At 39.0% G+C, this 18,904-nt stretch overlaps 1 protein-coding gene across 1 annotated transcript; it reads right to left on the bottom strand.

The window, feature by feature from the left end:
* Window positions 1–5,441: 5,441 nt before the first annotated feature.
* On the bottom strand, window positions 5,442–6,067 carry LOC127225599 (ATP synthase F(0) complex subunit C2, mitochondrial-like). The gene has a single exon (XM_051189092.1). It carries the CDS (start codon window positions 6,009–6,011, stop codon window positions 5,589–5,591), a length of 423 nt encoding a protein of 140 aa, XP_051045049.1. The 5' UTR covers window positions 6,012–6,067; the 3' UTR covers window positions 5,442–5,588.
* Between the last annotated feature and the right edge of the window lie 12,837 nt (window positions 6,068–18,904).

The following is an 18,904-nucleotide window of genomic DNA, read 5'->3' on the forward strand; positions in this document are numbered from 1 at the left end:
AAAAACCTTGTACCAATGGCAGGAACTTTATGTTATTTATAAAATATATACTCATTATTATTATTACTATTGTTTGTGTGTGCATGTGTGTGTATGTTGGTGGTGGGGATTGAATGTCGAGTCTCACAGTAAGTGGGCACTCTACCCCAGAGCTATAGTCCCAAGCCTCCACCCTTTCTCAACATCATTGCATCACATATTTGTTACTTAGGAGAGTAGAGGAATAATCTCAACTATTTTATGAATTGTTACAACTGTGTAAAAATATCCTAAGTGTATAAAGTCTTTCAAAACCTATAATTCAAAATGAGTTGCTAATTAAATGAAAAATGGAAATATATTGATCCATTCCTTTGGTACTTCAACTAATATATATTGCTGAATACTTGCTATCTAGATGTTCTCGTGTTAATTGCTAGAAATATGTTTATACATTGACAACACAGTCCAAACTCGCTTGGAAAGACGAACGCTGAGTCACTATTACACCTATGTTAAGGTCTGCAAAGAAATATGGAAGATTATGGAAACATACAAAGGACTTGACGTCAAGAAAGGTGTAAAGGAGGAAGTAATGTTGATAGAAAAAAACTGAAGAATGAATTGAAATTAAATAGGTGTAGAGGATACAAGGTCCTTGTGCTTATAGATAACTCTAGGGAAACCAGGAATGTTAAACATGAAGGCTTTTCTTGTCAACAGAAGGGATTTATACCTGTTTATGCCCAGAAATCTGGGAATGGATGTAGCTAGTAACCTGGTGATCTTAGTTGACTTATGTGTAGGACCAGGCCTAACCCAAATCCTTCAGACTATTATCCTTTTCTCAAATCTTTCACCCTTGATCCTGAACATAGTTTTCTCAGTCAATAGACCCCGTTCTTGTGGAAGAAGTCACAGGTACTTTGCAAATGAGTTTAGATGTAGCAATGCCTTAAGCTTTATTGTGACATCATTTTCTCAGTCAATAGACCCTGTTCTTGTAGAAGTCACAGGTACTTTGCAAATGAGTTTAGTTGTAGCAACACCTTAAGCTTTATTGTGACATCATTTTCTCAGTCAATAGACCCCGTTCTTGTGGAAGAAGTCACAGGTACTTTGCAAATGAGTTTAGATGTAGCAATGCCTTAAGCTTTGTTGTGATAATTGGCATGAGGAACTTTTTCCCCAAACTGATACTCTGTTCAAATATGCCAGATGTAAACTGTTCAGGGTGAGACTATAGAAGTGTGAGCCAACACTGGCTAACTAAGTCATGCTGAACCACTTTTCTTTCTTGCCTCACATATATTGTTACTCTGCCAGTCATGGTATGTGCAGAGACCTCTCTATGAGCATGAAGGTTGGACTTCATTAGAATGAACTTAGAGCATACTAAGGGGAGAAAAAAAAGCCAAAATAACCTGAGCCTGTACATAGCAAGGAAAGTGGAACACATGAGAGCTGTATGGGACCAAGTCAGGGGGTTTAAAATTAACTCTGAAAGCACTAATTAATACATTAAGCCAATTAATGTATTAATCGGGGTGCTGAAATGATATGACCTACATACTTAAAAGTTGGCATCCCGTAGTGCTTGAGGTACAGAGAGAGATTCCTTAGTCGAAGCAGAATAAGCAGTTGTTGTTATAGTCAAAGAGAATCTGATGAATTAAAGTAATGAATGGAAAAGGTCAAAAAACTCAAGGCATATGAAGAAATTCATTAGTTTCAGGTTTGATAGGCTGTGAGAACAGAGGATGTAGTGAGTCAAGGTTCCAGCATTAACTAAGTAGAGGCTGTGTTGGCTGCTGATAACCCCAAGTGAAGAGCAATCCAGGGCAGAGATGATGGATTTAGTCATATATAACTTTGTTTGAATCACTAGTGAGTTGGCAAATTAGATGTTTTAAGTACAAATGGGTATGAACTCAAAATGGATAGCTAGACTACAGTCACAGGGAAAATTCAACATATGAATGATAAGAGAAGTCACAAGATGCAGATCAGTCACCTACTGTATGCTGGGGATTCTGAAGGCTCTCAGGCTCAAGTGTTCTCTGTGCTCAAGAGGCCTACATTCCAATAAAAACAATGATGCATGTGCCAGGCCAGAACGTTAGCTCAGCTGACATGAAACTACACTGGAAATTATTATTGTCTATACTCTGCTTCCTTTTCTGCACTCTGGAGATTCATCTGACTACTTAACTAGAAATTCATATAAAAATTAAGTAGACAGCACTTTGTCTCAGGTTAGGGAGACATCAATCCAGGTGCAGTGTGTGCCTATGTCTGTGTGTATGTGTCTCTGTGTGTATACACATACGTAAAATAAATATTTAACACAAGCACAGACTTCAACAAAGAGTGTCTCTTAACATGCACAAAGGGTTCACTTAGAATTTTAAACATGTTCTGAGTTGAACTGTATTCACATTGATATCAGATTCTTCTCAATACTGGACAGACCTTCATGGAGCAGACTGTAGATTTTTCCAGTCAGCCTCATGATGATGTGAACCTCATAGTCCACAGGACTGTGATTACAAAGCCCAAGGTCTGTTAGATCTGTGCCATATGTAAATAAGTCCACAGTCTAAGGGGTTCTTGGGACAAGATCTGCTTTTAAAATGTACTTTGTAGCTTAAATTAGTATTGCATTTAGCAGCTAAACTTTCTGTTTGAATGTTCATTCAACTCCACAAATCACCCACTGCCCTAAGAGACACTGACGTTCCAGAGACATCATCTTCTTCCAACCACCCTCCTCCTTTCCTTCCTACCTTTCATTTCCCCCCTACACTCTTCCCTCACTATCTTGGTTCCTTTTCTTGCCTTTTTTTCTTTTCATCTTTCCTCCATTCTCCAAATAGTTTCTCCTTCCAAACTTCATGGAATGAGACAGGTTATGCACATAAAATCTGAACAACACATACAATGTCAAGTGTCTTGTTTTTGCAAAGCACTTCAACAGAGCCACACCATTAATGCTAGAAAAGGAAGCACTTTCATGGACCCTGGTATCCAGTCTGTTCATTTTAGTATAGTTTCCCACTGGTGTACTTCTGTGCTTACTCAAAGATTATTTTCAGGCATGTTTGTCTGTGGTACTAGATTTCATACTGCAAGGACAGACTCTTGTGTTAATTTATTAGGTGTGCATGCTACAACTGTACAACCAGCACAGTTACCCACTGAAACATGTGACAATTGAGACTGTTAAATATATCAAATATGATTTGTCTTATGATAGAAATATAAATTTGCAGACAGTATCAAAGCATGTAAACTACTCCTAGAAAATGCCAGTACTGATTTTTATATGGATATATTAGCTGAAGTCAAGTATATCATTTTAATTCATTTTACCTGGGTATACTCACCTTTTAAATTTAGCCACTAAAAATGTTTCCATTAAATATGTGGCTCATAGGGATTTTTTAAAAAGAAAGATAAACTAGGTTTAGCTAGTAAACAAAGAAATGAAAGAAACCACAATCATCATTCTCCTTGATATGAATATATGTCCAGGATTACATATGCCTATATAAGCTTTTTCTTTCCTCTCTACTGGACATTTAAAACTTTATTTGCTTATTGCAAAATAGAGACACAATAGTCTTACTGAGGAGGCATGAGCCTTCTAAATGGTTATTTGATACCAACTGGTATGAAATACATATTTGATGTGTATATATAAATATGTTACATATATATAGATACGTGTGTGTGTGTGAGTGTGTGTAGTGTAGTATAGTGTAGTGTACATTTAACTCTGTAACCCTGTTTCTAATGTGGAAGTGTAAATGTTATTAGAATAGCGCTGACTCTATTACTACAGAGAGCGATTGAACCACAATGTCCAAGAAAAACTAAAAACTGGTGGCAGCAATATCAACAGTTGTCATTTGGTGATTGGCAAGATTTCTAGAATCTAGGCAAAATGCGTGAGAGAATGTCCCCTTGTATGCATGCAAAAACAAAAAGCAGTAATTTTTAAGGATTCCCATTTTAATGCAAGGATTTAAAGTGCGAGCGCATCAAGAACATCCCAAACCTGTAGTGGCTTGGGTTCTGTTCTTCCTGACATCACTCCTGTAGTGACTTCAGTTCCTTGATTCCTGATGTTGCTTCTTTTCCTGACCTGCCTGGCTGGGCATGCACCAACTCTGTTGTCTGACTCAAAGAATCAACTTGTTTCACAGATTTCCCTCCCCTTCCCCTTCCTGGTGAACTGCTTTTTATTCCCAGGAAGTCTCTCTCCTATTTCTGTGTCTTTGTTCTATGACCCACTGAGTTCACAGGTGAGCAAGATGGAGATTCTTTAGAAGTATAGGCAATTTACTAGAGGCTATGCATGAAAGAAGAGTATTTCTTCTTCTAAGCAACCGTTAACTTCAGATAGCTCCTCAGGGAGAGTGGGCCTGTGTGTTTCTTCCTTGGTTCATAGCTCTGACTCTTCTTACCTATCTTTTGAACAAATCTTTTTCAAACCGATCATGTCCACACCATAAGGTTTTTGTAGTTAGCTAACATTTTAAGTTTTTGCGAATTCTTTATCAAATGTTTAAAAAAGTAGAACAATCCAGGTGTGGTGGCACATGCTTTTAATCTGAGCACTTGAGGGTAAGAGGCAGGTGGATCTCTGAGCAAGAGCTCTGATCTACAGAGTGAGTTCCAGAACAGCCAGAACTACACAGAGAAGCCCTGTCATGAAAAACCATCTCTTTCATATATATATATATATATATATATGTATACATACACACACATATATATGCATATGTATACTATATATATATGAGAACTTATGCTAACAATGCACTGCCCCCAAATTAGTGATTTGTCCAAGTTCACACAGCTTATTAGTACAGAGAAGATACCAGGGTACAAGACTATTTATTTGATCATTGACCTTTTTATCAGGGGAGAGTTCCATGAACAAAATTGTGAAATGGTTCTCAATGGGTGCAAAACTGAATTCAGTCAGATTTAACAAATATTTGAAGACCTAATCATAGGTGCCAGGCATTTCTGTAGCCAGTAGTACCTGCAGGGCATAGGGGCCATCACATCCCGTGAGTTCTGATAGGCAAAATGACTTTCATCCAACTTTTCTTATCAGCAGTAATTTTTGGTGATGATTTCCATTTAGCATATTTATCACTATTCTCATATTTCAGCTTTTCAGCAATGATGTGATTACTAATGTATGCCATCAATCAGATCTGCCTGTGTTTCCTTCGTTTTTAAAACTTGAAATAGCATAGTTGATCCATGTAAAAAGTTGTTAAACTCTACTAATAATTGTAATATTAACATAAAATATTATTTGACCCTAAATACACATATTGAAACATTATAAAATTATCAATGAAGTCATACTTCTTAAAATTTGTTTAATGTTTGGAATCGATTATATTGTATTGAATTTACCATTATATTCTTTTTTCTTTTCTTATTAATACAGTATTTATTTGTCTTCTCTCTGTCAAACCCTGAGCCAAACACTTTCCCCAGACTTCCTGGGGAGGTACAGGAAAAGGAACATACAGGGCAGACCGGACAAGAAAGAACTATGGGAGGTGGAAGTAGAGACAGCTGCTTCACATGGCGAAGAGAATGAGAAAGGCCACCATCAGGCAGAAGAGCCCCATGGCTTCTGAGAGGGCAAAGCCCAGAATCGCGTAGGAGAAGAGCTGCTGCTTCAGAGAAGGGTTCCTGGCATAACCAATGATGAGGCTCCCAAAAACAGTTCCAATGCCATCCCCAGAGCCAGCCACCCCAACTGTAGCAGCCCCAGCCCCAATGAACTTGGCGGCTGTGCCAATGTCCCTGGAAATGATGCTGGTTTGGAAGCTGTGGCTAAGGATCAGTGAGGTCAGACGAGGGGCTGCCAAGCTGCTGAAGCCCTCATCTGTCCAAGTCTCTGGTCGGTTCAACTCCACTGCAGACAGGGGACGACTCAGCAGCTGAGAGGTGCTCCTGATCAAGGAGCGGGTAGAGATGAACTTGGAGCAGGCATACATTTTCAGGGGTGAGGGGCCAAGGCAGGAGAGCTGCTCCCAGGGTAGAGAAGACAGAGAGGGGCTACCATTATATTCTTATAGAACCAGATTTCTTACATCAACTGATATTATTTCATGGTTATGTAAGTCATTTGATACTACACAGCATTTTAGTTACTTTTTTACTATAAACACCTTTATAAATTTTCTCTGTACATTTAGATTGTACTTTACCCAATATTTTTTTTTTGATGCAAGTGTATTGCTTTCAGTCTCCAGAGACCTTTTCTTTTAACATCTTGGATTTATTTATTTGCCAATTAGATCATCAAAGAAGCACATCTTTGTGCCTTGGAATACATTCTAATTTGTTGTAGTCTCCAGCTATTATGAGGACACAGTCAAGATACTCACAGAGCACTTATGTATTTGCACCCATAGTAATATGTTTGGGGAAGTTTTCTAGTGCCATAATAAAACAGCATGATGAAGGCAACTTATAAAAGAAGATATTTATTGGGGCTCACAGGTACAGTGGGGTTGTATCCACAATCATCATGGCAAAGGGCATGCCTGCAAGCATGGACTGCATGGGAGCAGTAGCCTAGAGCTTGCATCTTGATTTACAGGTGATAGGCAGAGGGAGAGAGAGAGAGAGAGAGAGAGAGAGAGAGAGAGAGAGAGAGAGAGAGAGAGAGAGAGAAAGAGAGCGCTAACCGGAAATGGTGTGAGCTTTTCAAATCTCAAGATCCACCCCACAATGCCACACCTCCTTCAGTAAAGCCACATCTCACAATCCTACCCAAACAGCTCCACCAACCAGAGACCAAGTGTTCAAACATATGAGCCTATGGGGGCCATTCTCACTCACAGCACTGCGTGGTGTGAAAACCATGCTGCCTTCATAAATTAGTGTTTTCCCCACAATTCTTCACAATTTTCTATTAATTGAACTAGTTCAAATACAGGAAATATTCATTCTTTGTGGGTTAGGAAGACGTTAATAGTAAAACTAAAATGATTCAGGCTAGTATCTTTTATATATAGTATGTCCAATTATCTTTTCAACTTTTCTGTATTTATTCATGTTTATTATTTCCTCTTTAATCATTTTTTCACTCATAATTTGTCAAATACAGGGTTTTGTTTTAAGATTTTTCCAATTTATTGCGACTAAATTATACATAACATTATCATTCAAAAGTTTTCTTCCCAAACTGTGTATTTGGCTTCCTAAACTTTTAACTTTTACTGTTTTTCCTTCCCCCCAGTAAGGTAAATTAATATTTTCTAAGAGCTCATTATTATTTTAATTGTTTTCTTATTAATTCTATTTCTTACACTGTTTCAATTTTTACCTCCCTTGACTTCTGTTCCTAATTAGTTATGGTTTGCTGTTCTCTTTTTTAGTGTCTTAGATTATTTGAATTTTAAGTTAAAATATAATTATATCATTATTTCCCCCTTTCTCAAAAGTGGTTCCCAACCTTTCAAACACTGTGACTCTTGAATACAGTTCCTCATGTTGTGGTGACCCCCAACCATAAATTATTTTTTGTTGTTACTTCATTCCTGTAATTTTGCTACTGTTATGAATCATAATGTAAATGTCTGTGTTTTCCAATGATCTTTAGTGACTCCTCTGAAATGGTTGTTGGACCCTCAAAGGGGTTATGGACCACAGATTGAAAACTGCTGCTTTAACCCCTTCATACCAACTTGCTCCCTCTCAAATTCATTGCATCTTTTTCTTTCATTGTTATTTTTACATTACACATATAAATGCATAAATATATCAATACAATCTGCTTAGTGTTTTTCATATGTTATGATTTCATGGCTGACTACTTTGTATCAAATAACTCCAATAACCTGTTGGGAGCTCATGCCTGGGGAAAACAACTTTGTTTTCTATTTTGTAAATAAGGTTTTAAATGCCTGTTAGGGAGGGAAAGAAAAAAATGACAGTTGATTTTGTTGATGTTTTTCCTTTTTTATTTCCTCTTTGATTTTGTCTATGTCTTTTGGCTTCTTGAGGAAATACAATCGTGTGACTTTGCATTTCCCATTTCTAACTGCCCAGAGAGCTGTTGCTCTTGCTTCAGCCAATTCTTCATAGTATGATGTAAGAACAGGCCCAGGCCCATAGGGCCTTTGGCACCATCATGGCTGGGAGACTGGAGTACTTGTGCAATAACCCAGGCATTTTAGAAGAACTGTAAAATATGCTGGTATCTTATTTGGCATGCTATCTGATGTAGAAAGAAAAAAAAATGTTCACATTCTTCTTGCAAGGGGTGGGGATAGAGATGGTGGAGAATGTGTTATCATGCCTTCAAAAGCCAGGCTCTAAGGGAGCACCTGAACTTTGAAGGAAAGGTTTCCACATGCCACAGTAGCACAGCTCATAGCTCTTTGAGGAATGCGAGTTAGAGCATAATTTTCTAATTAAAATGATCACTATGTTCTATCTTATATAGGAGGCATTCCTATGTCAGGAAAATACATCATATTCCAATGGGATCTTTGGAAGAAGACAATGTTCCAATTCTTAAATTCTTCCAAAGAACTTAAAGAGAAGGAATTATTCTCCCAACCTCACCCTACAAGGACAGAATAACACTGATACCAAAACAAGACACACAGTAAACAAAAGTTGAAGGCCAAATAATTAAAAAAGAGAGATGCAAAACTCTGTAACAATGTAATATATCAAACAAATTTAATAGTATGTTAAAAAGATTACCTCATCCTAGAGATGCAAGGATCATTCAGCCTACACAAACAGATAAACATACTATAGAAATCAACACAGCAAAGGACAAAAATCATATGATCATCTCAATAGACTCAGATAATGCATTTGATAACACACCCAGCTGGAGATGTGGCTCAGTGATAAACCACTTGTATTGCATGTGTGAAAACAAGATAATAAATAAGTAGAATATAATTCAATGCAATCTTATGATTTAAAAATATCCTCTGGAAAAACGGGCTATAGAATGAACAGGCCTCAACGTTTTAAAAGTACATACAACTATGGAAAGAAGCTAAGCACCGTGTTCTCTGAAATGTGGCACAGGACCAGGGTGCCACTTTCAACACACTTACTCAACATGGTACTAGAAGTCCTTGCCAGAGCTATTGCATAAGAGGAGGAAATAAAGGGCATCCCGATTAGAAAGAAGGAAACAAGACCGACAGTATTTACAGATGATAAGCTGTTATATTCAAATCCCAAAGATCCTACTAAAAACTCTCAGAGTAAGTGAATTCAGCAGAATTGCAGAACACAGAGCCAACCCACAAAAGTCAGTATTGTTGTATAACAGTATTGATTTTTCTGAAAAAAAAAATCAATAAAGCAGTCTTACTCACAATAGCTGCACTATATTAAACATTAACTATCTAGGAACAAGTTTAACAAAAATGAAAGTTTTATACAATAAAAATATAAAATGTTGATGAAAGAAATTAAGACAGGAAAATGGAAAGACACTTATGTTCAAGTGTCTTGTTAATATTGTTAAGTTGTTAAATTTATTGTTAAATTTAACAATATTGTTAAAATGTCCATAGTAAAAATAATCTATAGATTTAATGAAATCCTTATCAAAGTAGCAAAGGCGTTGTTTCCCGTGATAGAAAGAAATGAGCTTAAAAGTTACATTGAATCACACACATCACAGGAAGGCACACACACACACACACACACACACACACACACACACACACGTGCATTACATATCTGTAGGCACACACACACACACACACATACATATACACACACCCTCACACACCCACATAATGTTGAAAACACATACAGAAAGGGGTTTTATAAATATTATTGTTATTGGGGAAACTGGATATTCTAATGCAGAAGTAAACTACAACCCTACTTTTCATTACTCTTTAAAATAAATTAATGAGTTAAATGTAAGATCTGAAACTACAGAAGAATACAGGGAAGCACACAATGGCACTGGAATGGGCAGGAGATTTGTGAGACCCCCAAAGCACAGGAGATAAAAATGTATAAATGAGATGACATCAATCTCAAAAGCATCTGGACAGCAGAGGAAACAACCCTCAGTGTGAAGGGGCTACTTCAGAATGGGAGAATGGGAGAAAATATTTGTGGACTATGTATCTGATAAAGGGTTATTAGCATCTAGACCATATAAGAATCTCAAAAAATCCAGTGACAAAGAACCAAATAACCCAATTTTAAAATAGACAATACACTTAAATTGATGTTTCTCAGAAGAAGACAGGCAAATGGCCAGGAGAGGTAAACATTATGTTTAGTATCTATGCCTGATCATCAGCGCAATGCAGGTCCAGCCACAGGAAGACCATGGCTCACTCCAGTAAGGATGACTACTATCACAGGCAAAAGGAAACAAGTGCTGCAAGCATGCTGAGAAAATGGAGCCCTTGCACACTGCTAGTATATGTGTGCTTTAAATTTACTACAGAAATTGTGCAAATAGCAGTAAGGTTCCTCAAAAAATTAAAATAAGAGCTATTATATGATCCCAGCTATTCTATTACTGGATATATATATATATATATATATATATATATATCCACATATATATCCATATATATATATATCCACATATATATATCCATATATATATATATATATATATATATCCACAAATGGAAATAAGTATGTTTATGAGACATTTATACTTCTTTGTTTATTATTTATGTCTATAACAATAGACATAATAAACATCTGTATCTATTAGCTGATGAATGGATAAAGAAAGTATGGTATATAAATCTTCATAATACTGTTCAACAATTTAGAAGAATAAAATTAAAAGGAGGGGGAGGGGAGGGGGAGAAGTCTCCATTTGTGGCATGGATGGAACTATAGGATATGATATTAAGTGAAATAAGCCCAGCGAAGACACAAGTACCAGTAACCTCATGTTTGACCTACATCACACCCATACAAAAGCTGAGTTTTCTATTTCCCCCTTTTAAAAATACCTTATCTCCCAAGCATGGCACCACATACTAGTAATTTCAGCACTTGGGAGGCTAGGGCAGGAAGATATCAATTTAAAGTTCAGCCTAGGCCATATAGTGAGTTTCTGGTCAACCTGAATTACATAGCAAGATTCTTAAAACCAAATTTAAAAAAAAAAAAAGCATGAGAAGGCATTTCCTCCCTTTATTCTCCTTTTCACTCTTCAATTTAGGTAAATTTTCTTATATTTTACTACAAGTTGAAAGGAGGAAGTCATGAGGTCTTCACCTCTTCTACAGTTGATGGAGACTAGCAGTTGTTGAGGAGATTCTATTTTTGTATTTACACCAAGTTCTACTGGTTGTCTGATCCATACTGTTTTCATTTAGTTTATATGAGCCAAGGCGTGCTACTGGGGTGTTCTGGGGGAACATCCTACTGTGTGTGAAATGATCTGCTCCATGGTAACAACATGAACCATGTTAGAGCTGTGTATAATGAGTGCTTAGTATTCAGAGACTCTAGGGCTCTTCCCCCACCTACCCACTGTTTCCTGTTCTCTGTCAAGATTCCCTGCAATTTTCCCAGTTGATGAACTAATTTTACCTACTGGCCTTGTTATTCCTCAATTAATCACGTTTCTTCCTGATTCCAAGGCTGCACAGGCTGCCTTCTGCACAGGCTCCTCCCCTAAGCCTGCATGCCTTACTACCTCACATGTTGTTTAAGATTCACAAAAATTCCTAGAATGACTAGAAGTTTTCCTACTTTTTAAAGCCTGTGTGTCTCTTCTCTTTGAAGGTGGTTTGTCTTTCTTCATACCTTTCACCCATCTGTAATCCAACCAAGTATCCTAGATATTCACAAAATTCTCATAAGAATTTTCAAGAGTTCTGCATTTGTCTCAAAAATTAACTCACTTGGGCTAATTTCTATACTAATAACTAAAATTAAATACAGATTTGCGTCTTTCAGAAGCTTCCTGGCCTTGCATTGACATATCTCTTCATGTTTAAAGCAATGTTACTTTGTTTTGTTTATCAATATGTTGAGTATCTGTCCAGATTAAAATCTTATTGCCCTTTGTGAATTTCTTGCTTGTTCTCTCAAATGAAATGTATTTTTTAAGGTTATCTCAAATACAAATCTGCATATGAAATCTCAAACTATTATACTTGTAGATGTGCAAGAGAAAAAGTATTGTGATCATGTTTTAATGATTTCTTAGATTTAACACCATATCTAAGGATGTAAGTGGGAAACTGGTCTCAATCAGAGTTTAAAACTCTGCTCACTGAAAAATAGGGAAGCAGTGGGCCAGGGAAAGACATTTTGAGTGCTATGATTGTATTGTGTGGCATTACTCAGCTGGACTGCTGGGGTTTGTTTTAACACTGTGTTCAGCTGGGTAAGAAACTGTCTATATGAATGACTTTTATTTCCAGCAGACACCCTTTCCTATGGGGTCCTTTCTGGTTATTCCTATAAAATACAACTTTCCCTCTAATTTCGAAGACATATAGTGTTTTTATTATTATACTTGGATAACTCAGAAGAGCTTATATGTTTCAAGAAAATGAAATTTATGAATGAAAATTACTAAAATCAATAAATAAAAAGGCTCAGAGTCGTTTGACTCTTGTGATAAAAATACTTAAGTTTGGATAAAAGTTTCTTTAAATAATTGAACTAAACTCTTTACCACATGCTCCTCAGTTTAAAACCCAGTTGGTGTAAACCACAGCAGATTCAGTCTAGTTGTTTACAACTTCATTCACTTGAACTAGTTTAAGCATTAGTGCCAGTGGCATAATAGTACATCTAATTTTCCAAAGTTTGCTATGTTCTAGCTACCTCCATATAGATATTGCTCCTGCAAAAGCCATCCCATGACTATTTCCCCAGGTCTGAGCAACATAAGCTCAAGTGTAGTAGCAGCTACACCTACCATGATAACATTAAGGTGACACTAAGATCACCTTTGGTAGTACAGAATTTAACCCTAGCCTTGTGTCACCAACCTTCTGCTATAAAATCATTTGGAACTGAAGTACACAGCCACGTGCTGTTTTGTTTCGTTTTTCTAAGTCAAGCTAACAGCTGCTGCATAGCAATATTTTTTTAAAAAGCAAACAGAATGTACAGGCAAATACAGGTATTCTCAGGTAGCTTGTTTGCTGACATTGTACCAGTATAGTAGAGTTTTTCTACCTAGTTGCTTCACAAAGAAAAACAAATGCCTTGTAAATTTGTAAGCAGCTACCCTCATGTATCATTTGGATAGACTTTGTCTTTGTTAATTCTCTCAGGAGGACACATTTCACATGCTCTCAAGGCATCAAAATGCCTACTCAGTATTCATAACTTCCCTGACAGTAATCATTTCCTAGCCATATTTGCTGACAGCAGTGTATTGTGAGCCACCTTGTAGAGATGACTAAGGCTTCTTCAGCCATTCAGACATAAACATGTAAAGCATGGCCTTCATCTTTTGGAAGCTAAGTAGACAGTGGTAGTAGTATAGGAGGAATCTAAAAGAAGCTAATTTTGGTAGATCTTTTTATAGCTGTCAGACATATTCCAGCTGCTGGAATTTGTCAAACATGAGCAGCTTACGTATCTCACTGGTATTATTCCACACGATTCTGACCACTAGATTATGAGGCAGAATCACGGACAACGAAATCATCAAATTACCCTGGCAGGAGAGCAAAGTGAAAACAAGGGCACAGCATGAGGCAACCAGTGTGACAATTTAAGGAGCTGCGCACTATCAAGACCCTGAGAGTGAGAGCATCTTTAAATTTTGTGTCCAACATTTACTAGGAGAGCCTCAAGAGATACTGGCAGCAGGAAGCTAGGTAGTTGATCTTCAGACCCCACAACTGAAGCTAGGTTTCAGAACTAATATTACCTCAAGTAGGAAGAGTTAGTGATATCTAGCCTATAACTTGCACATTTCCCCCTTTCACTGAAGAATTGAAATGCTTTGTTCCTAGGGCAAAATACCTGCACACACACCACATCCCCCACCCCCACCCCACCCCACCCCCACCTCTGCAAAACCTCTGATAAGGACCCAGTGGTACAATTCACAGATCCTAGAGTTCCTCTGGTAAACAACAGTTCAGTGTCTTGGGTTCTGACAAAATTCTTAAGCTTGTGGTATTACCTGTCCTTTGATTTCACCTTCTTAATCCCATGTCTACCTGTAAGGAGTAGGATTTTTCCTCCCGCAGCCGGTCTTGTCCCACCGTCGCACCAGACCCAATTAATACACAGAGACTCTGTATTTGATATAATGCTATTGGCCAGTTATTTGTTTCTTATCGGCTAGCTCTGTCTTAAGTATTAACCCATTTCTGTTGATCTAGTATTTCCACGTGGTCTTCTCTTACCGGGGAGCCGGCGACATTCTGCTTTCTCCAGACTCCCCATCTTGACCCTTCCTAACTACTTCCTCTTTCCTCCTTGTCTCCTAGTCCCTCCTATCTCCTTTCCTATTGGCCAACAGTGCTTTATTCATTAACCAGTATGAGAAACATATATACATAATGGATGAGTTGGATAGGTAGAGTAGTGGGTACCAACATAGCTGTGAGACCTAGGGTGACTGTCCAGGTAGCTTGCTGTTTCTGTCCTTGCTGCACCTTTTGGAAGTTGCCCATCTGCACTTCCTGTCTACCCTAGTATTGTTATTCTCCTTCTCAGGTCTTGATGAGGTTGAAGATTAAACTATCACAACTATTATTCTCTCTTCCTAGTTAGATATATTAGGTACTAGACTTACATTTTCCAGCTTGGGACAACTCTATTGTAAGCTCTGTTATGCCTTCACCCTAAGACTAGATATATAGCTCATTTTGTTCTCGATTTTCCTTTTCTTAGAGCACACTTGTTATTCACTGTTTTGTATATACTTTTGTATCAAGCCTAAATCTTGTAGTGAGATATTTACTTTGTCTCCTTCTATGGCACTGACCACGCCCGTTGGGGGTGGAGCCATGGGCGGAAGTGACCTGTGGAAGGAGGTCTGAGGAAGAACCGGGGAACACTCTTTGGCTGGGTGGCGGGACTGGGACAGGAGAGCATCCTGTGAAATTTGCTGGTGTTCATCTGTCTAGGTTGTAAGTTATTTCTCCCTGAATAAACATCTATTCAGCCTATTTGTTTATCTTGATCCTTATTTAACCACAATATCTACCCCCAGCATTACAGAGAAACTTTGGGTGACTGTCCAGGCAGGGAGATGTTTCTGTCAATAGAGTTTATAAATTATCTTTCTGAGGTCTTTGATGGAGTTGAAGACTGATAGTTATGGTTATGGTTTTCCTTCGTTATGATAAAAGATAAATTACATATAAAACTTTAGACTCACAAAGATAGGATAGATAATAGAATATTTTCCTTAAATTTTGACAAATGTTATTGGACTAAATATTGTTAACTATAGTTCTTGCTTGATAAATGTTTTGTTATATATAATTTTACTATGTTACAGGTAAAATCTTTTTTTATTTAGACAGAAAAGAGGAGATGATGGGGGATGCTCTTCTGCATGCTGTGAATATATGTTTTTCTTGTTGGTTGATGAATAGAACTGTTTTGGCCAATGGACAGGCAGGATGTAGCCAGGTAGGAAGTATAGACCAGGCTACTAGACTAGGAGAAGTCTGGGAAGAGGAATATAGAAAAGTCGCTGAAGAGACCCCATGTAGCCACGGAAGGAGTAACATACTGAAAGACCCCCAGAGACCCCAAGAGTTTGGAGCCTGTCAGGGGGAAGGCCCTTGCCCCCAAGAGACGAGACCAGACCACTGGATGCAAGTGCAAGAGGTTGTTTATTGTTTACACAGGTACCTGTGGACGCTTCAGTCTTTCGGGGGACTGAGCGTGCTGAGGTTAAAACTCAGGCAGTTTATATAGGGTTGGGGTGGCAAGAAGCAGGCTTACAGAAGCAGAAGCATGGTTACAGGGATTTCATTGTGTCATCTAAATGTAGCAGTTGTAGTTAACCAAGGACAGTTGGTTATTCGGGTTGGGCACAAAGAATACAAAGAATTCAGTTATGACTATCTCAGCATACTGGACACTGTCCTGCTGACCTTGCTTTGGTCCAAGCTGCAGACCACAGATATCTGGTTGGCGTTGGATGAGAGCAGCACCTGGTTCCCTCCTGTACTTTTCTCATAACTTGACCTTGGCAAATTAGCAAGAGCAATTTAAACAGGCAATAAGCATAGTGGGGGTCTTTCATTCCCCCCTTTTTCTATAAAATGAATAAAACCCTTTATTCATGGTTTTTCAGTTTTCATTTGTTTTAATTGCTGGTACTGCTGGGTCAAAACTAGGGCCTGAACAACTGACAAGTGTGTGTGTGTGTGTGTGTATTTTTGAACAGTACCAGTCTATTTAAAATGCATCCAGGCAGCAATCCTGTCTACTTTCAGGGTGGTGGGAGTTGTCAGGAGCACAGTGTAGGGGCCCTTCCAGTGGGGCTCTAAGTTCTTAGTCTGATGTCTCCGAACCCAGAAGGAATCGCCAATCTGGAAAGAGTGGGGCTGACAAGAGGTTCTTTGTTCCTCCCGGGATGCGGCCGCCAGAGGTTTCCAGACCTCTTCTTGGACTATCTGTAAGGCTCATAGATGCACCTGTATGGAAGGGGTGTTTGCAAAATCAGAAATGTCAGCATCAAAGAATGATACAGCTGGCGGTGGACTGTCATATAGTATTTCAAAGGGAGTTAGGCCATGAGGGCCTGGAGTGTTTCTGGCCCAATAGAGAGCCAGAGATAGGAGTTGTACCCAGTCCTTAAAGCCAGTTTCAAGCGTTAATTTGGATAAAGCCTCCTTAATGGTTTTATTTATTTTTTTCTACCTGTCCTGAACTCTGGGGTCTGTAAGCACAATGTAGTATCCAATTTATCCCCAGCAACCTGGCCACCAACTGACTTACCTGGGAGATGAAGGCAGGCCCATTGTCTGATTCTATTACCTGTGGCATCCCATATCTGGGAAAGATTTCTTTTAATAGTTTCTTGGTGACCATTTTTGCAGTCTCATGTTTGGTAGGAAACGCTTTTATCCATCCTGAAAAGGTGTCTATAAAAACCAGTAAATATTTATAACCATATATTCCAGGTTTGACTTCAGTAAAGTCTATTTCTCAATGGACATCAGGCCTATGGCCACAAAGCCGGGTCCCAGAATTCAGTTTGGTTTTCCTTGGTTTATCTGGGCACAGGCCAGACAGTTAGCAGTTACTTGTTCCAGTAATAAATTCCGATTGGGAAGGTAAGTTCCAATTTCTTGTCTATCTAGCAAAGTTTTCATATTTTTGGCGCTTAGATGAGTCAGTTTATGGAGGTGGTCTATTAACATTTTTGCCATTTTTATAGGCAGTATAGTCTTTCCTTGGTAGACCCAGCATTGCCGATTGGGGTCATAATCTGCACTTAGTTTCTGAACAATGTCCAAATCCATTTCAGCATAGTCCCAATCTGGAGTCTTAGCTGTTTCCTTTTCAGTCAATATGCTAATAGTCAATAGTTGGGGGCTTAAGGCTGCTTGTTTGGCTGCTTCATCAGCCAGGCGATTTCCTTTTGCCTCCAGGCTTTCCCCCTTTTGATGTCCAGAGCAATGCATTATGCTCAATTTTTTTTTAGGAAGGAACAGGGCCTTTAATAATGTCAAGATTTTATTTTTATTTTTAATTTCTTTGCCTTCTGATGTTAAAAGGCCCCTTCTCCGATAAATTTCTCCATGGACATGGGCAGTGGCAAAGGCATACTGGCTATCAGTGTACACATTAAGCTTCTTACCTGTTGCCATCTGGAGAGCCTGAGTCAGAGCAAAGGGTTCAGCTCGCTGAGCAGAGGTGCCTCCGGGGAGTGCAGTGGCCCATATGACCTCTGAGGCATTTGTCACTGCAGCCCCTGCCCGTCTCTCACCATTTAGCAAGTAGCTGCTGCCATCTGTGAACCAGGTGTAGTCTGCATCTTTCAAGGGCTGATCGGTCAGATCAGGCCACATTCCATGCATCTCTGCAAGGATCTGCTGACAGTCATGGGAGGCTGGTTCCTCCAGCAGTGGTAACAAGGTGGCTGGGTTCAGGGTTATTATTAGGGGTGGCTGTTGTATGGCCAGCCCATGCCCCCTGTTTCTGCCCAGGCCAGGGGGTGTTGTTTTAACCATAAGTCCATTCCTTCCTGCTGTTCAGGAGGCTTTTCAAAAAGTCTATATTCATTTTCCAATTGTAAAGTCAATATTTCAAGTGGAGCCCCTTGTGGGCCAGAGACTTTAGCTCCTGGTCCTTCAAAATGGATCTGGGCTTTTAATTTAGTCAGTAGATCTCGACCCAGTAATGGATATGAACAGTCCGGTACATGCAAAAAGGAATGTGAGATTTTACCTGATGCGAAATGAACTTTTCTCTCCGTGGTCCATCGGTATTGTTTTTCTCCGGTGGCTCCTTGTACCCAAGCTGTTTTGGTACTCAATGGCCCGTTCGTTTCGGTGAGAACTAAATGTTGGGCTCTAGTGTCCACCAGGAAGGTGACTAGCTGCCCCTCCCCCCGACTTTTAAGGTTAGCCTGGGCTGGGGGAGGGGGCTCCTGGCCCCGACCGCCCTGGTCTTCATCTAGGGCTAGAAGCTGAGTTGCTCTTTGGGGTCCGTCCCCATGCCTCTGATTTTTAGGTCTCTTAGGGCAATCTTTGACCCAATGGCCTTTTTCTTTGCAGTAGGCACACTGGTCTCAATCTACCCTGGGCCTCCTTCTTTTCCCTTTCTTTCCTGACTTCTGCACTATGATTATTCTGAGCTACAGTGGCCAGGATTTTGCTTAATTCTCTCCGGTTCCTATGATCCCTCTCTCTCTCTCTCTCTCTCTCTCTCTCTCTCTCTCTCTCTCTTTTCTCTCTCTCTTTTT

Source organism: Phodopus roborovskii, unplaced genomic scaffold (genome assembly GCF_943737965.1).
Source record: "Phodopus roborovskii unplaced genomic scaffold, PHOROB, whole genome shotgun sequence".
In the NCBI taxonomy this organism is placed as follows: domain Eukaryota; kingdom Metazoa; phylum Chordata; class Mammalia; order Rodentia; family Cricetidae; genus Phodopus; species Phodopus roborovskii.